At 51.5% G+C, this 26252-nt stretch overlaps 12 protein-coding genes across 12 annotated transcripts; 7 read left to right on the top strand and 5 right to left on the bottom strand.

Moving 5' to 3' along the window:
- Positions 1 to 35: 35 nt before the first annotated feature.
- On the top strand, positions 36 to 659 carry M409DRAFT_56171 (uncharacterized protein; the record flags this gene model as incomplete). The annotated part of the gene is made up of 1 exon (XM_033813210.1): positions 36 to 659. The coding sequence occupies one exon, from the start codon at positions 36 to 38 to the stop codon at positions 657 to 659; it is 624 nt and encodes a 207-aa protein (XP_033665682.1).
- Positions 660 to 1548: 889 nt separating this feature from the next.
- On the top strand, positions 1549 to 1933 carry M409DRAFT_24699 (uncharacterized protein; the record flags this gene model as incomplete). The annotated part of the gene is made up of 2 exons (XM_033807350.1): positions 1549 to 1843; positions 1908 to 1933. 2 exons carry the CDS (start codon positions 1549 to 1551, stop codon positions 1931 to 1933), a joined length of 321 nt encoding a protein of 106 aa, XP_033665683.1.
- Positions 1934 to 2423: 490 nt separating this feature from the next.
- Positions 2424 to 3373, bottom strand: M409DRAFT_67537 (uncharacterized protein; the record flags this gene model as incomplete). The annotated part of the gene is made up of 2 exons (XM_033817454.1): positions 2424 to 2437; positions 2476 to 3373. The coding sequence occupies 2 exons, from the start codon at positions 3371 to 3373 to the stop codon at positions 2424 to 2426; spliced, it is 912 nt and encodes a 303-aa protein (XP_033665684.1).
- A 454-nt stretch (positions 3374 to 3827) lies between these two features.
- M409DRAFT_24701 (uncharacterized protein) lies at positions 3828 to 5942 on the bottom strand (the record flags this gene model as incomplete). The annotated part of the gene is made up of 1 exon (XM_033807351.1): positions 3828 to 5942. The coding sequence occupies one exon, from the start codon at positions 5940 to 5942 to the stop codon at positions 3828 to 3830; it is 2115 nt and encodes a 704-aa protein (XP_033665685.1).
- Positions 5943 to 6187: 245 nt separating this feature from the next.
- On the top strand, positions 6188 to 6797 carry M409DRAFT_67539 (uncharacterized protein; the record flags this gene model as incomplete). The annotated part of the gene is made up of 2 exons (XM_033817455.1): positions 6188 to 6413; positions 6472 to 6797. 2 exons carry the CDS (start codon positions 6188 to 6190, stop codon positions 6795 to 6797), a joined length of 552 nt encoding a protein of 183 aa, XP_033665686.1.
- Positions 6798 to 6825: 28 nt separating this feature from the next.
- On the bottom strand, positions 6826 to 9109 carry M409DRAFT_24703 (uncharacterized protein; the record flags this gene model as incomplete). Its single annotated transcript, XM_033807352.1, has 4 exons — positions 6826 to 7417; positions 7467 to 8580; positions 8634 to 8712; positions 8837 to 9109. The coding sequence occupies 4 exons, from the start codon at positions 9107 to 9109 to the stop codon at positions 6826 to 6828; spliced, it is 2058 nt and encodes a 685-aa protein (XP_033665687.1).
- A 1529-nt stretch (positions 9110 to 10638) lies between these two features.
- M409DRAFT_67541 (glycosyltransferase family 2 protein) lies at positions 10639 to 11925 on the bottom strand (the record flags this gene model as incomplete). The annotated part of the gene is made up of 1 exon (XM_033817456.1): positions 10639 to 11925. The coding sequence occupies one exon, from the start codon at positions 11923 to 11925 to the stop codon at positions 10639 to 10641; it is 1287 nt and encodes a 428-aa protein (XP_033665688.1).
- A 1925-nt stretch (positions 11926 to 13850) lies between these two features.
- On the top strand, positions 13851 to 15235 carry M409DRAFT_67542 (uncharacterized protein; the record flags this gene model as incomplete). Its single annotated transcript, XM_033817457.1, has 3 exons — positions 13851 to 14423; positions 14473 to 14965; positions 15021 to 15235. The coding sequence occupies 3 exons, from the start codon at positions 13851 to 13853 to the stop codon at positions 15233 to 15235; spliced, it is 1281 nt and encodes a 426-aa protein (XP_033665689.1).
- Positions 15236 to 16391: 1156 nt separating this feature from the next.
- Positions 16392 to 20107, top strand: M409DRAFT_56177 (glycoside hydrolase family 16 protein; the record flags this gene model as incomplete). The annotated part of the gene is made up of 6 exons (XM_033813211.1): positions 16392 to 16662; positions 16849 to 16977; positions 17035 to 19042; positions 19192 to 19325; positions 19386 to 19748; positions 19800 to 20107. The coding sequence occupies 6 exons, from the start codon at positions 16392 to 16394 to the stop codon at positions 20105 to 20107; spliced, it is 3213 nt and encodes a 1070-aa protein (XP_033665690.1).
- Positions 20108 to 20937: 830 nt separating this feature from the next.
- Positions 20938 to 21948, top strand: M409DRAFT_24707 (uncharacterized protein; the record flags this gene model as incomplete). The annotated part of the gene is made up of 1 exon (XM_033807353.1): positions 20938 to 21948. The coding sequence occupies one exon, from the start codon at positions 20938 to 20940 to the stop codon at positions 21946 to 21948; it is 1011 nt and encodes a 336-aa protein (XP_033665691.1).
- Positions 21949 to 22767: 819 nt separating this feature from the next.
- Positions 22768 to 23423, bottom strand: M409DRAFT_24708 (uncharacterized protein; the record flags this gene model as incomplete). The annotated part of the gene is made up of 3 exons (XM_033807354.1): positions 22768 to 22918; positions 22973 to 23249; positions 23306 to 23423. 3 exons carry the CDS (start codon positions 23421 to 23423, stop codon positions 22768 to 22770), a joined length of 546 nt encoding a protein of 181 aa, XP_033665692.1.
- Positions 23424 to 25068: 1645 nt separating this feature from the next.
- Positions 25069 to 26048, top strand: M409DRAFT_67543 (uncharacterized protein; the record flags this gene model as incomplete). The annotated part of the gene is made up of 4 exons (XM_033817458.1): positions 25069 to 25156; positions 25214 to 25231; positions 25282 to 25986; positions 26041 to 26048. The coding sequence occupies 4 exons, from the start codon at positions 25069 to 25071 to the stop codon at positions 26046 to 26048; spliced, it is 819 nt and encodes a 272-aa protein (XP_033665693.1).
- Positions 26049 to 26252: the final 204 nt, after the last annotated feature.

Consider the following 26252-nt stretch of genomic DNA (forward strand, 5'->3'; position numbering starts at 1 on the left):
TAGGCCATCGAGTGCACCAACTAGTCCCCCAAACAATGCTCTCAAAACGCTCCCACAGCGCCCCAGGCTGCTGCAGAACCAAACCACTCCTCAAACCCCTCACCCAAAAACAAAACCCAACCCACCTCGCCGCCACCAAATCCCCCTCCATCGCCCGCACCGTCGAATCCCTCGTCCTCGAAATAATCTCCGCAATCAACACCCGCCACTTCACCCCGCACACCACCAACCCCACCATCGACCCCGAATTCATCGGCTCCATCCGCTATCCCTGGGGCGGACGCGCACCCACAAGCTGGCCGGACACCCTCGCCACCTTCTCCGCCCTCGTCGCCCAATACCCGCACTACCGCATCGCGCGCCCGCTGATGTACACCGAGGTCTACGGCGACGCGTACGTGTACGCGGGCGTTGGTCGGCCGCGGACGAAGCGCGGGGAGGAGGGGAGGTATGCGGATGTTTTTGTGAATTTTGATGTTGAGGGGATGGGCGAGGGGGTTGTGAGGCAGAGTGTGGGGATTTGGAGGTTTCGACGGGGGGAGGGTGCGGATGGGGAGGGGGATGGGGACGGGTGGAGGTGTTTTAGTATGCAGTGTTTGGATGGGTGTGGGCGGTGTGATGGGTTGGGTGGGGTGGAGTGTTTTGTGGGCATGGTTTGAGGATGGTGTTTGTCTCTCGGTAAGGTTAAAAATATTATTCAGGTGGGAGTTGGCTCGGAGTCTTACCATCTGCCTGTACCATAGCAAAAGGCTTCGCTTCGTGTGTGATAACTTCAGCCTGGTCTGTCAACCTGATGGCTGCGTCAAGGACCGGTGCTGTCAAGACGACTTCCTCAAGCCAACAGTCTCACATTCGGCCACAGATGCATGGAAATTAGGAATTCCTGCTCGTTGTGCAAGACTCTATTATACCCTCCTCATTCCGGTCAAAGTGGCACAACTATCTCTCCAAATTCTCACAAGCGACTGCATTGCTAATTGCACTCCAAGCGGCTTGGACGGCTTGGGAGTAGGGGATGAATGTTCCACTTTGAGCAGAACACCGACGGTATGTATGACTTTTTTATTGGATTTAGAGTGTTCTTACGGCCTTCTTTGTAATATGCTACTACGTTGTCAAAATCGATGTGGTCTGAATATCGATTAGGCAGAATCTGGTGCAGCTAGCCTGCACTTGCGCTATAGCGAGGCTTTCGTTATCGTTCAGAGTTTGGGTTTTGGTATCGGCGACGTCCTCTATTTCTCTGCTACCAGCATGAAAACATTCTCTCTCCAGTTGCATATACAGACCCGTCTGAAAGTTATAGCTGCGATGCTTCATGAACGTCACTTGGCCTGGTTATGTCGCTGCCTGGCTTCCAGCTTACCTTTTTCTCCAGCCTGAGTGGAAGGACTGGTTGATACCGACCACTTCATGAGTGGAAGCCTAGGCCTCGAATCTCGATAGACACATTCTTAGTCTAATAGTCGCAGCCATCAAAATATCCAACACCACACTCCCTTCTCGCACAAAGCATCCCCCTCCCTCCAACAACTCCCCCCACCCACCATGGACGAATCCGCCAAAACCCATCTGCTAGAACTCGCCGAGTCCTACCGTGTCGGTGGAGCCATCATAGGCGCCCTCGCCGGCTTCGCCATCATAGCCCTCCTCGCCCACCTCAAAGTCACCTACCCAGGCCACCGCAAAGGTTTCTGGCCCTGCTACCTCGCCGGCTACATCGGCTACTCGATCGCCGAGGCCCTCTCGCACACGGCCATCGGCGTGCTGCCCAATACTTGCGCCGCGACGGTGGAACTCATGGGGCGGGAAGGGGCTTTGGCGTGGCCTTGTCAGAGGGATAGTATCGTTGAGTGCTTTGTGCAAGTGACGACGACTGGTCGTGTTGATTTGCGAGTGCTGCTTAGGATCAAGTGGGTGGTTGTCTCGTTAGCGGCCGCGGTGCTGGCGATGGTTTTTCTTGGGTTTTTGGTGGCTCTTGTGCGTGTGACTGGTTATTTCTTGGGGGAAGTGGAGCCTGGGGTGTCAGAGAAGGGCGATGTTGAGAAGGGTGTAGTGGACGACGATTGGTGCATTGGGAGAGGAAGGCATAGTCACTTCGAGAGCAATGTCTGCCTCATTGGATGAACACCTTGAACAGAGTGGTTTCGCCCTCGAAGTTCATAACTGCGCCCGACCGTTGCATTCTGAATGGATCCTGATTGAAGTGACTTAACGAGTTGAGAGCCAACTGATGGACTTGGCGATGATAGGCGTCGTCGGCAGTCGGCGGATAAGAATACGACTGTTCCCCAAGCGTGAGCAGATCTGGTGTTGCTAACCTTTGGTACACATTGGAGGCTTTTGCAAGCTCCACAGTTGTCCTGCGGATGTTGAACGCAGCACGTCTGCCATCGATCATGCAATTCAATATGACGAGGAGATCATATCCGGAGAACTGCATTCGTCTCTGCTCGTAGAGTTGAAACTCAAGGCCTTTGTTTGTCCACCGGTAGGGGTCGCGATTGAGATAGACGCTCTTGGTAATAGTGACTTCTCGGCACACGGAGAAGCAGGCTGCCTCTGGAGCCAACACGGGGATACAAGACTTTTCGTCGGCTGCGTTTTGCACTGGCTGCCAGACAAAGATCGACTCGTCGTCGATGTTCTGGATGATCTCTTTCTGCAGTCGGATGAAAGCCTTCGACCCTTCTCCGTACAGCATAGTCATGTTGACATCAAAAACTCCCAGCATGCAATATGCCATGTCTTCCACCCTCGAAGTCTTCCTCAGGCTTAGCCATGACATTCGCTCGGCGACTGGTGCCAAATGTATTTTTGCTGGGTCACCGTGGTAGGAAGGATTGATGCGTGTGATTTGGTGAAGAATGACTTTAAAATCTTCTCGAGACCCCATTTGTGTCCACCTAAAATCCACGAAGACGATCTTTCGCGGAGCAAGAAGTTCCTGGAGTGTCCAGCCTCGAGAAAACCACTGGCTTCGTTTCAATTGGGCCTCTAACCTCGAGTGTTTATCTCCCGGATCCCCGGCCGTGACGTCCACGTCGTGCATGTAGACAACGCACTGCTCGGCCTGGTGATACCATTTGAACATCGAGTTGATAGCCTCCTGTAGCTCTGCGCTGCTGGACTTATCGATGCAGCAAGTGTCTACCCACACGTACTGTTCTTCATAAGACCGGATGTGTTCGCAGAAGGTGAGCACTTTCGCTGTGCCTGGTGACCACTGATCACGACTGAGACGTCTTTGAAGGGCAAACTCTTGCATGGAGGTTTCCGCGCCGCTCCATCGATGCGAGAGGATGATGTACGGCGGCACCTCGTCATCCAGGAAGGACTCGATTTCGAACGTCTGTTTGTTGAGCAGTCGCATGCTTGCTCTTTACCGACCCGAGTCGGTGTACTGGAGAGAACTGGACAGCTGCTCATTGCAGGCCGGATTTCTGTGTCGGCCAAAGGTTATGCATGTGGCTGGCGAGGCGGCGCACAAAAGTAGGTGGACGAAGGAAGTGACGCCAAACCAAATGAGGCAGCTCGAGGGAAAAGAGGCTTGTCCAACTTCGACGTCTGATGGGTTATTGAGAGATCGGTTTTTGGTCTAGATGGAGTGCTCCACCGTCCGCCTCGAGTCTGTCCTCGGTGATCCGCTCAAAGTGGATTGTTAATCCCTATTACTCCGAAGCCATCTAGGCAGCTTAAAGTGCAATTAGCAGCGCAGTCGCTTGTACAAAGTCGGAAAGATAGCAGTTCTATACGTTCCACTTTGACCATAACGGGGAGGATAGAGGGAGGTCTGACGCCGTCTTAGTAGCACAAGTTCTCTGCAATCACCGCACAGCCTTCTTTTTCTTATCCTTGCTCTTCAGCCTTGCCACGAGATTCTTCACGTCTTCTCCATCTTCGGTCTTGCCCTCCTTCTTGCTCTTCTTCTCTCTCCTCGCACCTGCCTCAACAGGCACTCCATCGCCCTCCTCCTCAAGCTTGCCAGCCTTCCTCTTCCTGCCCTCTTCTACAACCTTCTTCATCGCTTCCGATCCTTTGTACAGCTTGCTTGTAGGATCGATCGCAAACTCATGGCTTTCAAACAGATCCTTGAAACGGGGATCTTGTGTTTCGACTTGGAAGTCATCCTTCTCCTCAGCCTCAGCCCCCGCCTTCTTGCCTTTCTTGCCCTTCTTATTGCGTTTGGCTGCCTTCTGAGCCTTCTCAAGTTCCCGCATGTCAAAATGTCGAACGCCTTCGCCATCTTCCTCAGCCATGAGTAGCTCAAGCTCGGCACGACGAGCCTCAGCCTCCGCGTCTTGAGCTTCCCTCGCATCTTGCTTGGCTTTGCGAGCGGCCTTCTTTGCGGCCTTCTCCTGCTTGCTGGCAAGTTCAGGGTCGTTGAAGAACGGATCGTTGAATGGGTCATCATCAGCGCCATCATCGGCGCCCGCTTGCTGTTGCTCGTCGGCCGACTCCTCTTCGGCCGGCCCGTCACGAGTCTTGAGCTTTTCCTTCCGCTTCTGCTTGCGCTCTTTCTCCTTGCGAATGTACCTGGCGCGTGTGCTCTCTTCGTCCTGTGGCTCGTTCTCGAAGACGGCTTTGCCATCCTTCCCACCACTGAGGCCAGACGTGAACGTGATCTGCATATCACCGACCGCCTCGTCTTGGCCCTTCTTGGCCTTGGTTGGCTCTGCAAAAAGCCCCAACGCTTCACGCATTTTCTGTCGTTGTGCTTCCTTCTTCTTTGCTTTCCGATCCTCGGCAGTAGACTTCCGCGAGGAAACACTGTCTGCGTCGCTGTCATCCGAACCGATGTATGCTTGAAGATCATTCTCGTCCATCTCCGCGCGAGAGAAAGCACGCTTCTGCACTTCCTTGCGAGACGGATCGTCATCGTCCCATGTCAGTCGCACTTTTGAATGTGTCAACGCCTCGGTGCGGAAGTCATTTGGCTTGTATCCATTGGGAAGAGAATTGCACTCGTCGTGCGGCTTGTCGTCGTCAAAGGATGTGTCGTCGGGAACAAATCGCAAGTCGAAGAAGTTGGAAGTGGTCAGGTACTCGCGGCCATCCATGGAGTCGTAGATGGCTTTTGCCGTAGACTTGCTGTCGCACTTCATGACAGCATAATAGTATCGCAGTCTCTCAAGCTGGTATTGCCTCAATGCTGCACTGTTGAACTCCTCGCCCTCGTTCGCCTGATCTTTCAGCAATCGCTCCTTGATCTTCTCATCGTCATCGCTACTGGCATCATCGTCCTCTTCTTCGTCTCTCTTCTTGCCCGAGGAACTCGCAAAGATCTCACGTGGTGGCCCCTCGATCTCTTCCCGCTCTAGCCTTTCTCGTCCAAACTCGCTTGGATAAATCGTCACGTTTTCAACCCTCCCGCCATTGGGTGCAAAACTCTGCGCCACAGCCATGATATCCGCCGCACGAATGTTGTCCCAGTCCAGATTCACGCAGGCTATCCGTCGTGAGACTTCTCCCATTGGTATCGACTCAGTCTGTTCTTGGCCAGCGGTATCTTCTGCGAGCAGGGCTTCATCGTCGCTCTCGCTGTCTTCCTCCTCTGAAGTCTCTTCTTCAGAGGACTCAGACTCAGAGAAGCCCTCTCGCGCAGGGTCCCGTGTTGTTGCGAGTTCTTCATCCTCATCTTCGTCTTCATCCTCTTCTTCTGACTCTGAACTTCCTACAACTTCCCGCTCCGTCTTCTTCCCATCTTTTGCTTTGCCCTTCGTCTTGTCCTTCTTGTCTAGCTGGTACAATCTCTCCAATTCCTTCTTCCCAGCTTCAGGCTTGATCTTCCGGCCATACCTGTCGACGCTGGCTTTCTTTCGAAATTCCTGGTCGGTGAAAAGAGTCTTGAATCGAGGGTCGACCGCGGTGCGCGCCTCTTTGCGACTAGGAAGTCGGTATCGCGGATCTTTCGAGAGTGCCGAGAATCGTGAGTCGGACATTTGGGGGCGACTGTGTGTTCAGGAAGTGTTTGAAAAATGCAAGCTCGAATTCAAGGTCACTGAGAATTCCCAGAACTTTTCTGCCACCGCCTTCGGAAGCGTTCCGCTCTGCATACTCACCTCCAGTCTTCGACCTCACTTCCTCTCGAATCAAACAATAAACCGCAAAATGGTGCATCAAATTGTCGACTAGTACGAGAGACAGGCGCATCCTCGCTGTCTTTCACTAGCAAGAAGCGTTCAACATGGTCCGAATCAAGCACCGCTACTTGCTACTTGACATCCTCTACCCATCAGAAGACAAATCAATTGCATCCTCGAAGAAAAACGGGGAGAATCCCTGGACAGTCCAATTCCGGCGACCCAGCTCAGACCGACTCGATGGTAAACTCCTCGCGCGCTTGATTCGAGATGGCGTCTCTGAGCTTTTTGGCGACTATGGAGCAGGAATGGTGGCGGGAAGCCTTCAAGGTACATCGACAGTAGTGCTCAATAATGGCCCGCAAAATCTTTTGCTGATAAGTGATAGTCAAATACATAAGCCCAGCAACATCAACAGCCATCGTGCGAGTAGCACGTGCGCACTACCGAATGGTTTGGGCGGCTTTGTCTTTTACGACAAGACTACCCAAGCCTATAGATCAGGCGTGTGTTATTCAGGTTGTGAGGGTCAGCGGCACCATCAAGAAGGCAGAAGAAGAAGCTATCCGACGAGCGAGGGCAGTGATTGTACGGGCCCAAAGGGCGAAGAGTGGAGCTGCTGCTGGCGTGGAGGTGGATGAGGATGGCGATCTGGACATGACTAATGGCATCGAAGACAAGGACGATGGCGGTGAAGATGACGACGAAGATTGAGCATTGCAGTCGACCATTTGCGATTCGTCTAAAGCTGAGGCGCCAGCTCGCTTACCAGCTTGCCCATCAGAAGCGCATCGACCTTCTCGCCCTTCTTGAGAGATCCCTCCTTCGCCGGCAGACACAGCAACGCATTGGCGCCTTTGAAACTGCCGATTCGAGAACTTCGCTGATATCCAGTGGACGTTGCATATAGCTGTCCGTCGTTGCAGGCAGTAATCATGACACGATGGTACTCGTTCCTCTTTGGGTCCAGCTTGATGTCCTGGCCCAGCACGACCTTCACCTTCGGCAGCCCGACGGGACTTATACCGCTCATCTTGTGGAGACTCGGCAGTACAAAGAGGTGATATGTGACGACTGCTGAAGCTGGATTTCCCGGCAGTGAGAAGATCACTTTCTTCTCATCAGAGCCTGTGTTCGACTTAAAGGGAACAGTCGCGAAGGTGGTCGGCTTGCCTGGCTTCATGCTGACCCGGCCGAAGTGGATTGTGCCGCCAAGCGAACGCTCGATTGTCGGCTTGAGGAGATCGAGTTCGCCCATGGAGACGCCACCTGTAGTAATGATGACGTTTACCTTGCGCATGGCGTCTCGAAGAGTCTGCTCGAGAGCGCCGGGCCTTCAGACAAGTTAGCATTGGAGCCTCCTCAAGGCAAATCAAAACCTACTTATCAGACGCAATTCCAAGATCGATAGCCTCAAATCCAGAGCCTTTGACCGCAGTAAGAAGCGTCGGCCGATTTGTGTCTCGCACCTCGCCCAACCTCAGGTCCCTTGGCTGATCATGCGGTACAATCTCATCGCCAGTGCTAAGAACGCCAACAACAGGCTTCTGATAGACAGATACCTCTTGCGTGCCCACCGACGCCAGCAGCCCAAATTCGCCGCCAATAGCAGTGATACCTTCTCCCTTCTTCATAATGACATCTCCAGACTTGACATCACTACCTACCTCCCGCACATTCTCACCAGGTTCGATCTCATCCGTCAAAATCTCGATCTCCTTTTCTTCCTTGCCATCATCGGTCATGCTGCGCAGAACAGTGTCTTCAACCATGACTACAGCGGTCGCGGCGGGCGGCAAAGGTGCTCCAGTCGTGATGCGAGCTACTTCGCCTCCTCGAAGAGCTGGTATTTCGCCATCGGGACCAGCTTGAGCGTGGGAGATCGCAGTCACAGGGAAGACGCCTTTTGTGCTTGGCACCAGGACATGCTTTGAGGCGATGATTGCGTAGCCGTCGACTATGCTGGCTCTGAAAGCTGGAACAGATTCTTTGGCGGTTACGTCTTCTGCCAGGACAGATCCGACAAGGTTCTCATCTACGGCTGCTTTGATCGCTCTCGGTGACGGAGTGTTCTGTGCGATTTCTTGCAGCGCGTCGTCTACAGATAGCATAGGATAGGGCGATTCACGGTAACGTCTCGAAGCACCAGCGTTTGGGTCATTTGATAGCGGTCGATCCTCTGGTCTGGTATGTGCTTTTGGTCCGTGATGATGGCCATGTCCGTGTCCGTGTGAATGCGAGTGCGAGTGCGAGTGGTCGTGATGATGGTGGCCAGGTGTAGATTTCACCGAACCGTTGACACCCGCATCCTGCTCCAGTTTCTTAACACCACCAGCGTGGAGAGCTCTCGAGTCCGCTCCTGCAGCTTGCTGGCAAGCATGTGGGAGAAGTTTGAGGACAGCTTCGAGGTTCTCCTTGGCGCCCTTCGGTGATCCAGGCAAAGTTAAGATAAGGGTCTTGTTTCGGACTCCCGCAACTGGACGAGCCATAGCGGCGACTGTAATGTATCGTTGGCAAAGCAATGGTATCGTTGGACTGACGTGAACTTACAAGGCGTGACAGCCAAAGATGTGGAAAGCATGGTGTGAACAAGTCCGGATGCGTGCTTATGGAGTAAGGGTGTTACCGCCTAGTGCAAACATTCGATTAATAAATGTCGACTTTTCAATGCTCCATGTCCATGTACAACCCCAAACTGACACGAACGTGCTTCATGGAAGATCATTGAAGAGCTGGGAGAACAACAAGCTTACCTCAGGCGTGACATCCTTCTGCGTAAACCCAGTTCCACCACTCGTAACAACCAAATTCACCGGATCCTCGCCATCAGTCCATCCAGTAATCGCCCTTTGTATATCCAGAGCATCATCAGTCACGATACTCGTCTCCTCCGCTGACCATTGATCTCCACCACTCTCGACAAATACGCTTTGAAGGGCGGGTATGCCTTTATCAGAGGAAGGGTCTTGAGATGCGGTCTCCGATACAATGAGAATGGCAGCGCGTAGTTTCGTTGAACTCGACATTGTCTTTGATGGATTATCGGAAGGTGAGCTCGAGTAGCTGGGCGTCGTAGGCGAAGTTTATTCACTTCTCGCTTAGTCACAGAGTCTTGGCATCGCGCTAGTAGGGTGATCTTGCTCTGCACATGTCAAACACCCTTTGACATACCTGGATGTTATATTTAAAGCAGTTTTGGCGTTGCATATATGATAGAGCTCCAATTTGCCTTCCAAGAAAACCCTAGGGGTACTGGTATGCATAGCTGTTCAAGTCGCACCTCATCTTCTACAGATTGTGACCGCCGAGAGTCGTAGTGGAAGAGCAACATGGTTATTCGTAGCTTCCTATAAGAAGGAAGAGGCTTGAAAGCTTTGCTTCTACTCGAGCTGCTTCAGAAGAACAACATCTGGTTTTCGCCGAAAGCTCTTAATCCTCAGTCCTCTCATGACCGTCGCCATTGGTGCCGTCGCCAGGTCGCGCCGACGCAACAGGATCGGAGACGGGGGAGTGAGGCAGTATGGAAGCAGCAGATAAGCCAATCCTCACAATAAGGACTTGTCCGGAAGGATGCACATTCTCGCCCTTAACACAACTCCCTCCAAAATCCAGAATCACATCCACGTCAGCCGCAACACCTCAGCTGACAGCACCGCACACTTCTCGATCTCACACTTGTCTCAAATATCTTCTCGAACTCGTTTCAGCGTTTCAAATTTCTAAGGTTCATAGCCTACCAAACTTCTATACAAGTAAATGTCTCAGGCAAACCACGGACCTACGTTCCGTTCTTACCGAACTCTTACGGATCCCATGTGGCGTTCTGTTCTAGAGCACCGAACTTGACATCGTGAAGAACGATTGGGATCTGCGAAAAGACGGGACTGGTTTGTTGGTTTGGTAAATCGTTGTCGCTGGAACTGGTGACATGGGACTGGTAACAGCGGCACGCTCACATGGCGACGGCGTGCGGCAGTGTCGACGCTTTCGGCACCGCCTCTGTCTTGGGATGTTGTCATGGTGACGATAGCTACTTGGCCGAGTCTTCATTCAGTTCATGTTTGCTTCTGTTGTCGGCTTTTTGCGTTGAACGGACGAGGCTGTGAGACTTGCCAGCACAATCGGCCACTGCTCATGACAGCGGTGCAGAACATGAGTTTGCTACGTGTCCAAAGAACATAACGGAGTATAGTTTTGCAGCGATACTCAAATGCAAGGCACATTGCAGTAACTTCTGCATTGCATTCATGTACCAAGATCTGGTGAGGAGATGATTTGATGCAGCTTAACGCAGGTACACACAGATGCAGCGCTTCACTCGTCAAAACATGGCATGTGAAGGTTGTTCGCCTGTTTGAGCGTGTGAGAACGATGTCGTATCTTAGGAAAGCATGCAAGCAGCGATTGTCTAAGAACTCGTCACATTGCTCATCTAGAACGATCGTGGTATCTAACCTATATCTCTATCTTATTGCAGAGTATCCAACTGCAAACGCTTTCGCTGTAACGATCGACATGTTCAAGGAAATACGAAATAGCCACGCTCTTTGCAGCACTACTTCCGTGCAGTAGGATTCCAGCTCGAATACCTGATCATCTGTCGTGCATGCCCGTACAGACCCATCGTCGCCATTAGGATCAAATATGGCACGTAGATTACACAGAAGACAAGCATGGACTTCCACGAGGTAAATTCTGACCGCACCTTTTCCGTGAAGTAAAGCGTGAACAGCAGGGCGATGATTGTTGCGAAAAGAAACCACTCGGCCATTGGGTAGCGGAAGAACAGTAGTCGGACCAGCTCGGCTGGGTTTCGTGGCCAGTCTGTGATGATGAAGCTGAGCAACAGACAGGTGTGTTGGGTCACGAGGTAGTAGCTGATTTCGCGGACCAGAAGTAGGGAAACGATACCGAATCTCTCATCAATGCCTCGCTTGCCGTTTGGTGGGTTGGTCCATGCAAGGGGCATGTGCTTATAAGAGGCTTGAGTCCAGCCCTGAGCCCACCTGAGGCGCTGCTTCCAGAATGATGCGAAGTTGTTGGGCGCCATCTCAAATGAAGTCACATTCATGTCGTGGACTGCCTTCTTTCCTTTGCCGTAAGCACGAAGAGCAGAGTCAATGTCCTCCGTAAGCATGTCGCCGTGCATCTTGTGCTCGCGGAGAAGGGGGGCTTTCCAGTAGCCGTTGCTGCCGCAGAATAGACCAAAGCCGAACATCCTGCTGCGGCCAGGGTGAGAGATTGCGTAGATCTTGTCAAACTCAACGGCAATCATCTTGGCGTAGAAGCTTTCGTTGGTGTTGTAGACAATGCATCGTCCCTGAACAATGTCTACAGTCTCGTCTGCGAGAAAGCGCTCAGCAGCCCACCGAGGGTTGTGGGGATGAGGACAGTGGTCGCTATCGAAGATGCCAATGACGTCCGCGTCAGAGCGCAGGTTGAAGAAGTAGTTGAGGTTGTCGGCCTTGGACTTGGAGCCAGGAACCTTGATGACCTTGAGATTCTTGTACTGTTCTGGAAGCAGAGCAAGCTCGCTCTCCAGGGGCTCAATGGGCTTAGGCGTGTTGTAGACCAAGTTGATTCGAAGCTTCTCCTTGGGGTAAACCAGCTCCTCGCAAGCGTAAAGAACCTGGTTTCGAATGATGTCCTTCTCATTTGGCAGGTAGGCAACGATCACTAGATCGATGACTGGAAGATCCTTTGCCTTGCCGTTGAGATCACTTGGGAATTTGCCACCAGTGGCTTCGACCTCCATTGCTGCTTTGCGCGCATCTCGCACCGGCGTCAAGCCTAGGAAAGACTCAATCACACAGCATGCTGCGATGTAGAAGTTTGCCGCCATGTAGAAGAAGTAGAAGACTTCGATAGTACTTTGATTGCAAAGGCAGAAGCCCGCTGTCGTGACCACGAAGTATGTGAAGACCAGAGCAATGGGCGTCCAGTCAAGGACCCAATCCGAGAACTTGGTGGTTCCAGTTCGTATGCTGCTAACCAAGCTGGATGTGATGGAGTAGATGGTGGATTGCTTCCCCGAGGAAGACTCTGAGCCATTCCTGGCTGCATGTTGCTGGATTGTGGGAAGTGTTGCTTTAGAGAGTGAGAGCATCCTAGCTCAAATTGGGCAGTGAGATCGATGTACACGCTGTTGACCAAGTGAACAGCAAGGAGGTCAAGAGTTGAACTGCTAAATGAACGTAGCAGCAACCTGGAAAGAGCGAAAGCGCTGTAACGAAGGTGTGCTGTCGTGCTGTGTGGTGGTGTACAGAGAACGATGCTAACTTCTCAGTGAGTGATGCTTCACAATACTTTCCGTCCTGAGTCAATATATTCACATAATGAGCGTTGAAATTGCCCCACGTCCAGGCCAACTCCTCGGACAGAGGGCAGCCGCACGTGAAGCCGTCCAGACGTGTCGAGATCATCGAGACTGGGGCCACACTGTCAAACTGTCATCGGGCCCCCTTGTCAGATTGACAACCTTGACACGGGCTGGCATCGAGACGGCCAGACGTCGTCTGTTCAACAAAGCCAGTCACGGCCGTGTCTGGATATGATCGTCTGTCAACGGTTATTGACTCCGGCCGAATCTAGTCCTTCACAGAGACGGCGATAAGGCTGGCTCAAGTGAGACACAAGTTGAGAGCCAATCTGAACGAACATGTGGTGCAAACTTGGCCGACAACATTTCCGGTGCGGGTTTCAAGAGGAGCAATGTGAAAGGCTAGGCACTTAATGGCGCAACATGTGGCGCGGAGAGGATAGATCTCGGTTTCAACCGAAGGCGGCCAGAACTCTGTTTTAGACATTAGCTTTAGTTCGATGCGAAGTGTATATCGATGCAGATCTTCCCCAAATGGGTGTGTTGTGGTTGAATTGCAGATGCCGATGAGGGCGAAGCCAAGTTTGATGACAATTTTGCAAGGACCATCCCGAAGGCCACTTTTCGTGTAGGTAACATCTGTACCCTCGGTGTTTCGCTCCAAGCGGAATATTCATCCCCATCACCTTTAAGCTATCCAAGTAGCTTAAAGTGCAACTAGCAGCGTAGTCACTTATAAAAAGCCGGAGAGATGGCAGTTCAATACGTTCCACTTTGACCGCACCGGGGTGGGTAGTCATGAGTCAAGGCTGCCGGCCCAAAAATTTAAACTTCTTCCGTCTTCGGAGTCGTTATCGCCTAGGATCGATCAGGGCTGAAGTGTTTGGTAGCTCCGCAATAGCGAGTCAAACTATGGCGATCTGGAGTCAATCCGAGCTCTTGCTGCATCTTCGATCAGCAATTTCTTCGGGCAGAGGGCAGAAACGCCGCAAACATTCCAGAATGCCAAACTCGAATGATCGCCGTGGTTTTGCATCATATTTTGTGAAGATAGGCTTTATCGAGCTTTCGTCAGCAACAGTGGCCAGCCGGTTTTTGTAACCACTACAACCAAAGTCCGGGTTCATGCCGCATCGTTCTGTGTGTAAGATGTGTTGCCGTTGAGCCAGACTTCATACCGCGCATTGAACGACTCGCAAAAGTCGGAATCATTTCCAGGTCATTTCCGCCCGCATACGTGGTAGACTTCGCGCTCACTGCTCCACGACTTCCTAGGCACCCTTCTGTGACACATGTCACTGGACTTACTGTCAGGTTGAAAGAAGTTCTTTGCAGTCTGACAATAAGCCAAAATGACGACCGGCGAAGACAAGAAGCGCAAATCAGCTGTGTATGAGGTTCAGGATCCATCTGTAGAAGCGGTCGGCCCGAGCCCACAACATGGAGCGATGGCGACTCTTAAAGGCGTCGTTACTGCAGACAGGACAAACCAATACCTGCACCTGACGGGCCTCCGAGGAATCCTTGTCCTTGAGAGTTTCTTCTGGACATTCTTCGAAGTTTTCATCCCGACTCTGGTATCCCAATTGAACCAAGGAGCAGAGTATCAAGCATTCCTGCGAAGAATATTCAGCGTGCCGTTCTGGAATAAAGACCTGATACACAACTTCATCATCATTCTGTCCATGCGAACAATATGCAATTCCTTCCTGGCGAATCCGACCGGACAGACTTATGCCGCCACTGTGGTCCGGCGCATAGTTCGAATGGTCGTTATTATTTGCATGGGATCCGGCATGGCCACCCTTATCTTCACCCAGATCGGGACTGGATATATTGACAACTTCAAGACCGAACTGCCGAATGAGATAATCAAGACTCCTGCGGTAGCACATAATGCAGTCGCAGCGCTCAACTCATTGTTTAACCTGTTTTGGATCACTACCGACTTCTACACCCAGGCAGCGAACACCTTCTGGCCAAATGCCACACTGTGGGTGTCTTCTATCATCTATTTCCAGGTCAGTGGTTGAGGTCCAACAATCAAGGCGCAGTGCTGATGTCAAACAGTCGTTTACAGTGTACTTCTTGATGGTTATCCTGCCGTACACCCGTCCAAAATGGCATGTTCAGGGGATAGGTCTCTTCGCCGTCGGCTCCTATTGGATGGCATCGTGGGGTTGGTATTCCGCGACTGGATTAATCTTCGCGGACATCGCGATCAATACAACTCTCAAGGCTGAGCTGCTGAAGGGCCTCAAAATCCGAGGAGATTGGCGGGTTCCGTACTGGGTCGTCGCACTTGCGTTTGCAGCAATAGGGATTGCGCTCAAATATACATGGGCCGTGCTACCCCAGTATGTTAACAGCATGCTTGTTCTCCATCCTTATCTGGACCTCTCGGAGAACTACTCGCCCCAGACGTTTGAGGCCAGCGGACCATACGCCAGGCTTGACGACTGGTTCATCATTTGCGGGGTGATGTTGGTGGTCGAGCTATTCCAGAATGTGCGATACTTTCTCTCATTCAAGCCGCTTGTCTGGCTTGGTGAGCGCTCATTCAGTAGGTCACGCTTATCTAATCTGGAAGAGAATATCAGAACTGACTCCTCCCCCAGGCATCTTTGTCGCACAATGCATTGTCTTCTGGACCGCGGGGATCAAGCTCTGGCTTGCGTTGAGTGGCAAAGGCATGAGCACGGCTGGTGCCAATGCCGTCGTCTTTGTCGTGGGCTTGCTGGCAGTCGCAGTCTTCGCAGAGATGTTCTATCGCTGCGTTGATCTTCCGTCGAGATGGCTGGCGAAGAACACGTATCTCTGGCTGGTGGACTGAGGGAAAGTTGGCACGATCTGGCCAGACTTGTTCGCTGAGAACGCCACTGTATGGTATGCTTTCGGTAGTTGAATTGCATTTGGCGGCGTGTAATTAACTTGGGATGGTGGTAGCATGTACAGGACGTCGCGATGACGAGCTGGAGGTGAGGTTGGCTTCGGGCCGGCACATTCCGAATGCTCTGATACCTTCGGCCCCAGCCTCCCTCCCGTTCCCTTTCACCGCATCAACAACACCAACACCACCACATTCTTGTGATATCAACAGCGTGCCCTGCGCAAGGATAAACTTAAATTGTATTTGAGATTAAGCCAGAAGCCAAAGGGACAGCGCGAGCCTTCTTTCTCGCGGGTGCAAAACACCTCCGCAGCCCTGTCCATGGCGACACGACGTTTGGCCTTAAAAGACCGTCCTGCTGTGGCATGATGAGCAGAAACTGCGTAGAGCCTCAGCTCTTCAGGTCTTCCAGTAGAGCTACATACAGTTGACGACACAAGCAATACGAAGCCGCATGGCCGTTCAAAGACATTGAACATTCGAGAACGTCAACTGTATGCCTTCTTGGGCCCTGTGTGAGGGTTGCCAGGCAGTGGATCGGGAAAGGCGTCCAAATGGAGCATAGACTTTGGGGTATTATGGTTGTGACTGCGGAAAGTTTAGTTCTTGATCGCCAAGAACTGGATCATAGCACTCGACGCCGGCGAACCATCTACAAGCGAAGTTTGAGTCCATGGTTCGACTGAAATCAACGCCTCGATCATTTCAAACACCACCAACGATTCAACAGGTTGTCTACTCCACTTGTGGCAATCTCTGTACTACCCGGGCATAGTGAGTTCGTAGTTTACAGAGCACAAGACAAGGATCCTGACTGGATGTGCTCAACGCCGGCCCACAGGACCGCTTACTCGTGCCCGATGAACTGGCTGCCTTTGTTCGAGGCGTGATGCAGGGCAAGCGTGGCTCTTGCATTGTTCCACCCAAGTGACGAGATCGTTCTTCGGCCTGTACTCGAATCTCCGGCGGAATAAGGCGTATCTGGACCTCGACGCGCAATGGTATTGTGACCCGCCTCTCATTTTTGAGTGCTGCCTCAAATGTCTGTTATTGTTGTTGTCAACAGTGGGCTGTGAATCTGCTCAAGCTGTGCGGCAACATGCTCTCTGTACTTGCGATCTCTCTTCTTTTGCAGACTGTCGTCGCAGGCGCTGGACGCAATGTGACCGTTCCGAGTCAATGTTCTTGCGGCTATCGCGACCCCTCGACAAAAGAGCATTACACTGATGCTATAATACTTTACTTCAATGAGACGGCACTCGACACAGAAATCTTCGACATTAGAGATTGCGCAAACAAGAATCAAAAGGGCTGGAATTCAATCTTTAGACAGGGGTCAAGTCCATCGAACATACATATCGGCAACAATGGTGAGTGACAAATATCTTTCTCCTGTCTGATCGGCGGCGTTGGAGGACATACACCGCATCAGATTCGTCGAACCATATCTGGACATCAATAATCACGGCCGTCCTTCTGATCCGATGATGAAGCATTGGAAATGCTTCTGGAGTCGGTGTCCATAATCTCAACATTTACTGATCATTTGCGAGTAGGCTCATTACCTTGGCAGGATGTCATCGATGGAACTTCCCCAAGTCTGGAAATGTGGCTCGATGGCTTTGAATTCAGTCACCTTTCAAATGGAGCAGAGATTCGCTCGCTGCGGCGTGACATTCTGTTTGGTAAGCGGCGACTGTCGGATGCCAGCCTGTATGCGAGTACATGCTAACCTGTCTCAGGATCTTTCAGAGCCTCGATGCGATCTGCTCAGCCATGGATCGGTGGCTCGGCTATGTCCATGTACTTGCAGTATAATGACTCTCAGAGCATTAACATGGATATGTGCAACATGGACATCGCGGATCAAGCCCATATTACGCAGCTTGTCAATGGCGAGTGGCCTGAATACAAGCTGGCCACTAACTACACTATCATCCAAAAAGGCGACCCTCCCAAGATACCGGCAGGTCAGCCTTGGGACTTCCAGGACCTACGATTTGACTGGACGAATGACACTGTGAGCTTTTGGATTGGGAACAATAGAACTCGGACTGTGACGCAGCTGCAACGAGATCTCCCAGCTGTGCCAGAAACACTGTATTTTTCTCACTGGTCGACCGGAGACTCGCATTACATGCAAGGCCCTCCCATCAACAACTCGGTGGCGAATGTCAGATGGATCCGGGCATTCTTCAATAGCTCTTTGATGACTCCACATGATCACGTCAACTACGACAGACAATGCAATCCAACAGTAGCCTGCTCGACAGAAGACATGAGCTTACGAGGCTCCTCCAGCTTCTCGCCAGCGGCCACTGCAGCCTGGAAGCCACCAGTGCCTCATCAGCGTATTCGCACCGTTGCTGGCTACATTGCGGCTGGCTTCAGCTTCTTTGGAGTGTTCGCTCTAGTCAATGCCTTCATCCGCCGTGGACCGCTTTACAAGTTCAAGAGACTAAGGGATGTTAGCTGGCCAGGCAGCAAGCGATCATCCACCCAAAAACTGCGACAATCGCTGCGGCAATCAATCATTGGTGCCAACAACGCCAACAACTATCCAGGTCCGCCAGACGGCAAGCCCCCAAATGGCCAGGGAACTACTCACTCCGGAACAGAGACCCCCGCGCCTGGTTACACATCTAGGCCTAATGGCCGTCGGTCGGGATACAACTCCGGTACAGTTACACCCCTTCCTGCGTACGAGTCGCGTATGCAGTCGCCTTGGCAATTAATGTACTCCCTGGTACAACCGAAGAGAAGCTTGAGGTCACTTTCCGGCAGGAATACTCCTCTTCATTCACGCAACGCTTGGACAAGTATTCGCCCGATGGCCAGCCAAGGGACGATCATCGAAGATGCCCTGACGCCCCCTCTCGAGCACCCACCCGCCTTGCGAGTCACCAACCCGTCAGAAGAAGATGAAGATCTGGAAGTCGAAGCCGCTCGTACACGTGCCTATTTTGACCTCGCCGGCGAGAAGAAGGACGAAGATGAGATCAGAAATGCCAGTCCCGTGCCGACCCATGGTTCCCCGGAAGGAATGCGAATTGCCGGCGAAAAGAAGCACGCCAGCGTCAGCTTCATGGATCTAGATGATAAGAGCGATGAGAAACACCACAGATTTGAGGTGCCTACCGCCCCTCAAGACAAGTCGGCCCTCGATATGATGAAAGTCAAGCCGGTACCGGATGGTATGGCCGGAGCCGCGACCGCGGAACCTGCGAAGGAGCAGAAACCCCAGGCACCGAACCAGCCCCAACAACGTATCGACTATCTCGCCGGGCTCGTGGCTATCTCGTGTATAATGATCACGCTTCGACACTTCTCGCTCACGTTCTGGCCATACGTCACGGAGAGTCAGGGGCTGTTGATGCATTTTGGCGCAGACCAGTGGCTGTCGTATATCCTTGGACCGTATCTGCTTACGCCCTTATGGATCGGACCTTTCTTTGTTACCTCATGCAGGTTCCTGGCGCAAAGATACTTGAAGACTGGCAAGCTGAACGATGTCGCGAACAAAATGTTGCTTCGAGCACCACGCATGCTCCTCCCCTGCTTTGTTTTTATGACCTTGGAGTACTTTCTGATCTCACTTGGCCTAACGAAGAAGCTCGAGTGGCTCCCCAGCATTAGCTACAGTACCTGGCCCTACGTTGTTGCCCAGCCCAACTTCGGCGTCTTTGTCAACGAAATCGTGGAATTGGCCTATATTATACCCAACGAGGCTCCCGAGATCATCAACCACTAGTAAGTACGAATTAACACTCGCTCGCACGACCGTCCGGTGAATCGTTCGGCGGCCCCCTACGTCGATGCCGAAACCCGGACCCCCCCCCCCCCCCCCCCCCCAACCAACACTGATATACATATACATCATGGCTAACATCATTATCCAGCTGTGTAGGCGTGTTGTGGACGATCCCTATCCAATTGCAGTACTCTTTTGTCACTCTGTTGGCCACAGTGTTGATAAAAGATGTCAAGACGCCATGGAAGAGGATGCTCTTCTACACATTGAGTATCCTTGCAGGTTGGTACGCCAGAAGCTGGAGCGCATGCCATTGGCTTGGAATACTGCTGGCCGATGCAGACATCACCTACAATTGGATCAAGTGGACGCAAGCCAGATGGTGGGCATTGTACCCCATTCTGTTCTTGGCGACGGGTATCACCATAGCCACGCCACTGGTCCTCCTATTCAATTCGGACATCTATTACTGGTCTTTCATGGCTTGGGAGAACGCTATCCATCCAAATCAGTACACTGGACGCCCAATTTTCGAAACGATCCCATCCATCTGGGCGGCGTATCCGAACTACAACTACCCAAGCTTAGCGATCCTCACTTTCTCCGTCGGACTGCAGGTTATTGTTGAGCTCTCGACTTGGGTACAAAAGGCGCTGAGTATCAAGCTAATTACATTCTTCCATCCGCATATCATGACTATCTACTGTGAGTGACCACGAGACATCCCGAGCAGACGTCAACTGACCTTTCTCACAGTGATGCACGGCTTCATCTTCTGGAGTATCGGAGCCTATGTCGCCGTCAGCCTCAGCTCACTGAGCATACCCTATTGGGCGATCCTGCTGATCACGGCGGTGGTGTGCTACTCGATCATCATGATCTTAACCGTCATTATCACACCAATGATCGAATTTGCGACCAAGGGCGCCACGAAAAACATCTGGCGCTGGGCAACTGAAGAACCTGTGCCGCACCGGCCAACGACGGCGCCGTTCAACAAACAGCTGGTGGTTGGAAGGATGCAGGATGAGAATGGAGATCGGGGAAGCGAGGAGGCGGCATGACAGTTGCGACGAATAGTCGGTCGGTATTTGCAGCTGCATCGACAGGCTGCGAAGTTGAGTTCTCCACATCCTTGTGGCCGCCTTTTATATTTGTACTTAACATCCTTGTACAACCTGATCTAGGTCCAAGTGCCGGTTTCACCTTATTGAACAGCCCGACAACCATGTCAGTTCACGACTCGTGACACAGGGGTAAGCTATAGGAGTACCAAAGTAGGTTCTACCCTCGTCACTCAGCTCAAAGTAGAACGATACGACCCGAACGAGATGGCATCATCGACCAACTGAGCTCTCAACCGCTCTTGCGATTGCTTAGACATACCTCCAACAACGGGGATTGATGTTCCACTTTGAGCGGAATGAGGAAAGTACTTATCTTCTGCGAGCTTACGACCCCCTGGATACGATCTCAGGTCACTAGGATGCGCAATCCAAATCTCAGACAATGTCGCAGATAAGACAGCACTTGACGCAAAAGTCGGGTATGGCTAAGAAAGTGCGTGATTTGCGAGCTCTCCATCTTTGCTCTGCTCTGCTCCGCTCTCGAAAGCTGGTCATCCATACTGCTGTTCTGATGATTGGCAGGGACCGCCTTCTCGGCACCACCGGAGTTGGAGGGACTGTACCAACAGTCAATGCCCGCAGAAGACATGACCTGGACTGCGATCGCATTGCAAGACAATCATCTTGTCGTCACTGCCTCTGACATTCTTTCGATAATACAACTACCACCAGTCAGCCCGGACAGAATGTGTCCGCATCAACGTACGACGGCATACAACGAAAGACATTCGAAAGACGCACGACACTGTCTCGAAACCGGTGACGCCATGGTTTCAGAATATAAAGACAACAAAGACCACCTGTTGAAAACAAAGAGTCACAACGCAGCATTCAATGGAGCTTTCTTCGCAAACAAGCCTGCCAGCGCATATCTCCCGGCCCTGTCCGTGACAACAGCATGCGACCATGCTCGGCGGATCATTCACGACCAGCGATATTCAACGCAAGATCTCAAGAGAGACAGTAGTTTATCGATCAAGATCCCGGCTTCCACCCTGGATCTTAGCAAGACAATCTTCACCATGCCGCCGACGCCACCTCAGACCCCTAGGAAAGGAAGCAAGGACACATATTCCCAAGGAACGACAGCTCAGCGATCAAAAATCAGGCGTTGGCAAATATTTCCGGTCGTGTGCCCAGATCAGCCTCTGGCATCGAAATTGCAGCAAATTCGCTCTCAAAACAAGATCCATTTGAAGAAGGAGGCTCCAGCTCTGAAGTGCTATCAAGACGTAAGAGCACAGATCAGAGCACTTTACTTCGAGGGAGAACGCAAGTTGGACCCCGACGCGCGGGCATTCGGCGAAACGCTTCTCGATATTCCTTGTACATACCTTAGCCTCGACCATCTTCTTGTTTGTGGACAGAAGGTAGTCACCGTGAAGCCAGAGCCTTGTACTAGCAACTGCCACGCTAGACACCCACCCGATTTTGTCCAGATTCACGACCTCGATGCCCGATACATGTGTATGGCGTGCATTGTCAACGATCTACATGTCCCACATGATGCAAAGTACAGGGGCGTCACCGAGGTCGTCATAAAAGCAGCATCCGGACCTAGTAAACCCCCTGACTGGCTCGAGAAAAACCTGGACCTCGTTGCGGAGGGTTACCGAGATGAAGCACTAAGGGAGTTGAAGAGGTCCGCGAACGACAAATTTTGTATCTCTATGTCCTGGATGGAGCCCCACTGGCAGCATCTTGTCGAAGAGATTGTACAAGAGAAGGTGCAGGCTGAGGAGCTGTTGGAGAAAGTCTCTCGAGCACCTTGCCTTTAAGCAAACCGCCAAGAAGACAATCACTAGAAACCACCATACCTACAACAGCCTTGTCGAAACCAACCTTACCTAGCTCCCAGACCTGGCCACTATCTCAGCCTTCCAATCCCACACAGAACGAGTTCTCCGGTCGTGAAAATAGGGAGACAGTTCAACTATGGGGAAACATAAGCAATGCCGCAAACCTGGAATCGGAGTCGGACCCCAAGACAACAGAAACCGTGTCGCCATCAGTTCCCAAACTGCCGCGCGACCCTATCCAGAGAGAGACTGTGCATTTATGGAACAATATCAATGCAACAGACACAGCATCCATACCATCGTTGACGTCGAGGTCCAGTACTGCAGATGACGACACGCAGTCCGTTGCAATGCCGCCCACGCCCAGCTCAGTATACTCTCAGTCCGTGGCTGAGTACGAGGGACAGAAAACCGAGTAAGAAGCCACGATGCCTGTCCTATCTATGCACACACTGCTCACATGAAGAGATAGATTCCACCCGGCGTTCAATACAGAGAGCAAGCCGTGTCATGAGAGCGTGGATCTGTTGTTCGAAGAGCAGCAAACGCTGTCGCCCCAACGAGAGAAGAGCGAGTGATCTTTCTATAATCTTGGAATATCCAATTCTCTTCTGAGAAATATGGTAACGATGGAGATGGACTGTCAGAAATGCTAGAATGTACGAATCACGAGGTCATGATATGTGCAGCACAACTTCCAAGTGTGTAGGCATTAAAGTCCAAGTTCATGCCCATGTCTAATCTATTTTGTCAGATGGATCGGAAATATTCTAGCGTATTGAGCAAAAACTGCCCCCTTCACATCAGTGAGACCGACACCTCAAACGGACCTTTTCCTTCAGGGATGCTGCAATCACCCTGCGGATGCTGTTGGTACAGCACCTCCCTTGGATTGATCTCACATGTGTACGAGTCCGTCTGATTCGTTATATGCGTGAGACCTTGTAGACTGTTCGAAGACGTGTCAGCATTGAACCACTCTCATGAACGAGAAGAAGTATACCTCGACCCATCTCCAAGGGTTTCCTTGACAGCCAAGCTGAAGTTTCCGATGGAGAAGTATGGGAAGAGCTGGAACTGAAAATCGCTCGATTTGTCGCCCAAGTTGTCTTCCGAGGAATCGCAGATGATCCAGTCTCCCGTGGGAACGTTGACGGAGTACGCTTCAGGTTGCAGCCAGCTGTTGTCGCCCCAAGATCTGTTGCAGTAGCCGGAAGAAGTCGTGCCGTTGTTTGAACTGGAGGTCACCGTGAAAGCGATGCGATAGTAGTTCACTTGTCCTATATCGAGTCTTAGCAAGGGGATTTGGAGGCTTCTCAATACGATATTATCGTACCAGCCGGGTTGCCATTGGGTTGGTGAGTTGTCAAAGAGGGCAGTAAGAGAGGGGAGTAGGCGAAGGTCGTTGCTATGGAAGCCACGAATGTGGGCAGAAGTGTTTGAATTGACTTCATGTCCGCGGTCGATTGTGAATGTCTCTGCTGAAAGACAAGAGCAGCTCGTTCACCCTTGTAAGTGCCTCTTTTCAGGATTCCAATCCTGGCACGCTGTCGTACTATTCCCACATCATGTCCAACCGCCCAATCCGGCCCTCAACGTGTGGCGAAGCCTTGGAAAATCTCCAGACACAGACACAACACATAACCAAGTTCCAATTTTCTTGTCGCGGCGAAGCCGAGTCATGTCGTGTAACCGATCTAATGTCTGGGAGGTTTCCAAATTAAGCAGCTTGAAAGGTACACAAGCGGGATCATTGGTTCGTTTAGACCACACTCTTTGGCTGTTCATCGGAAGGCAGGCTCGGTTAGATCGCTTACCATGTGGTTACCTGCGGGATTTCGATAGTTTCGCTCGTGTTGAGCGCGCTGAGAGGCTCTTGTACTGGTAATCACCCGGGCTTAGCTTTGCCCCTGAGTATCAAGGTGCACCAACGTTCTATTCGATCGAAAAACTGAGCAGTGCGAATTGTAGCAAGTACATGGTTTGGATCACGTTACTCGTCCCTTCTCTGATGTGTGAGCAAAATGGAACGATTTGGTGTCACCTATTCCGATGCTGCTCGTAACTTCCGCAAACTCCCCTACCGTGTCTCGGGATATCGCATCACACTAGAAAACTGCATTCCCGTTCACACTACTACTGACATCCCCACAACATTACCTAGTGCACTTGTGAAGAAGGACGTACATCGTTTGTCCTTCTCACACAACCTCGAGATTCTCGCCAAATCGCGTTCTCGCCAATTAGCATTTCACCAATAGTTCAAGCAGATGGTGGTGCAATACCTCAAATTAGTAGAATGCGCTGATCTACGGGTCATCTCTTTCTATGAACTGGTCGAGATCATCATTATTTACCGACACTGGAGTCTATTCTATCTCGTTCCCTCAGACCTAATGGGTTAGGCAGTTGCAGACCTTCGAAAGGTCCAGCCTACAGAGTCTTTCAGGCAGGCTTAGCATTCTAACCTGCGATTGAAAAGTATTTGGACCTCATTTTGTTTTCCTTCGCGAAGATCTATTCCGCTGACTTCGACAGACTGGAGGGGAGTTCACCATTACAGGCTGCAAAGCTGTCACCCCTGAGCTGCGGTAGTCATCTTCAAGTGATGTCCGGAGCATGAAGTTTGCGTTTTCAAACGCATAGCAATACGACTCCCCTAGACGTTTCCCCTCAAAAGGCGATATTCATCCTTATTACTCAAGCCATCTAAGTGGTCTGCAGTGGGAAAAGATACCTTTCTATTCGGTCCACTTTGAGCGCAGCGACAAAAGTAGAAAGATGAAGGAACGGATAGATTTTGTCGACTTGTTCCGGTAGGTCTGATTTCTAAGTATGACTCTCTTGGCACGTGGAACCACATAAGTTGCAGGGAGTAAATGTCTCCTGGAGCAACCCGTCGTTGTCCTTCTTGGCACGAGAGTAGGCTTTCGTGCTCGGCTCGGCAGCAGAGCAGCCTCGTTACGGGGCAACTTTCCTACTCGAATCGCGACCCACACCCGAACTCGTGCTCGATTCGATCCATTCGAGAAGGCGAATATATATGATTGCTTCATGTACCAAGGCAAATATGCACTCTTCCTCAGCAAGTGTTGCATCATGTCTCAGACCAACGGTATCGGCGGCTCTCATGCCGTATCAGAGAAGCCTCAGACTCGGATAGCCTTAGACTCCAAAATTATTGCCAGTATGTTTACGATATGCATAAATGTTAATCTCGGTATGAGCGCTAACTGTCCAACAGTCACTGGTGCTAACAGAGGTTTGATGGACTCTCTCCAGTCTTCCTTTCATTTACTTATCTATTCGCAGGCATCGGTCTTGGAATTGCCAACTCCTGCCTCGACAATGGCGCTGCCCACGTATACTCAATTGACATCGGCGACACTGGCGACGACTTCCTCGCAGTACAAAAGCGATTTCCTGGAAAGCTGCACGCTTTGAAAGCAGACGTCACATCTGAAGAGACCGTAACCGAAGCCGTCGATCAAATTGTCAAAGAGCATGGCGCCATCCATGGAATGGTCGTCAACGCAGGTCGAACAAAGCACAAGCCGGCACTCGATTTCACCACCGAAGAAATCAACCAGCTGTGGTCTATCAACCTCTACGGTGCCTTCTACTGCGCTCGTGTGGCCGCCCGAGCATTCATCAAATGCGGAGTCAAAGGCTCCGTCGTGTTCACTGCCTCCATGGCCTCCTATCGACCCAACAAGCGAGTACCTTCCGCTCCATATGGTGCATCAAAAGCGGGCGTTCGCAACATGACGCATACTCTTGCTATGGAATGGGCTCAATACAACATTCGAGTGAATTCGGTCTCGCCTGGCCTAGTGAACACCGCCATGACATATTGGGTTCCACAACAAGAAGACTGGCCACAGCAGCTAAAGTACTACGGTGGAATGCCGCGACTGGCAGAGGTGGAGGAACTTGGAGGAGCTTATGTCTACCTACTCAGTGATGCTGCGAGCTACACCACGAGTATTGATATCCCGGTGAATGGTGTGATTGGAAGTAAGTCATTGGCACCGTCCTGGTACAGAGAATATGTACTAACGATGGCTGTAGTTTGTTAAAACTCGAAATTTGTTACTTAGCCTGGTAGAAAGTGACGGGCCTTGAATAAACAGCGTGTCATCTGGATGAAGGGAAAGCTGAGATAGCATTCATATGACAGAATGTTCATCATCATTCCGTACTTGCAATTCTCATTTTCCAACATGGACATGTTTTGAGCCTTAATGTAAGCAACAATTTGGATTGCAAGGCTCCAGAAGACT

The sequence above is a fragment of the Zasmidium cellare genome, assembly GCF_010093935.1.
Source record: "Zasmidium cellare ATCC 36951 unplaced genomic scaffold M409scaffold_24, whole genome shotgun sequence".
Taxonomy (NCBI): domain Eukaryota; kingdom Fungi; phylum Ascomycota; class Dothideomycetes; order Mycosphaerellales; family Mycosphaerellaceae; genus Zasmidium; species Zasmidium cellare.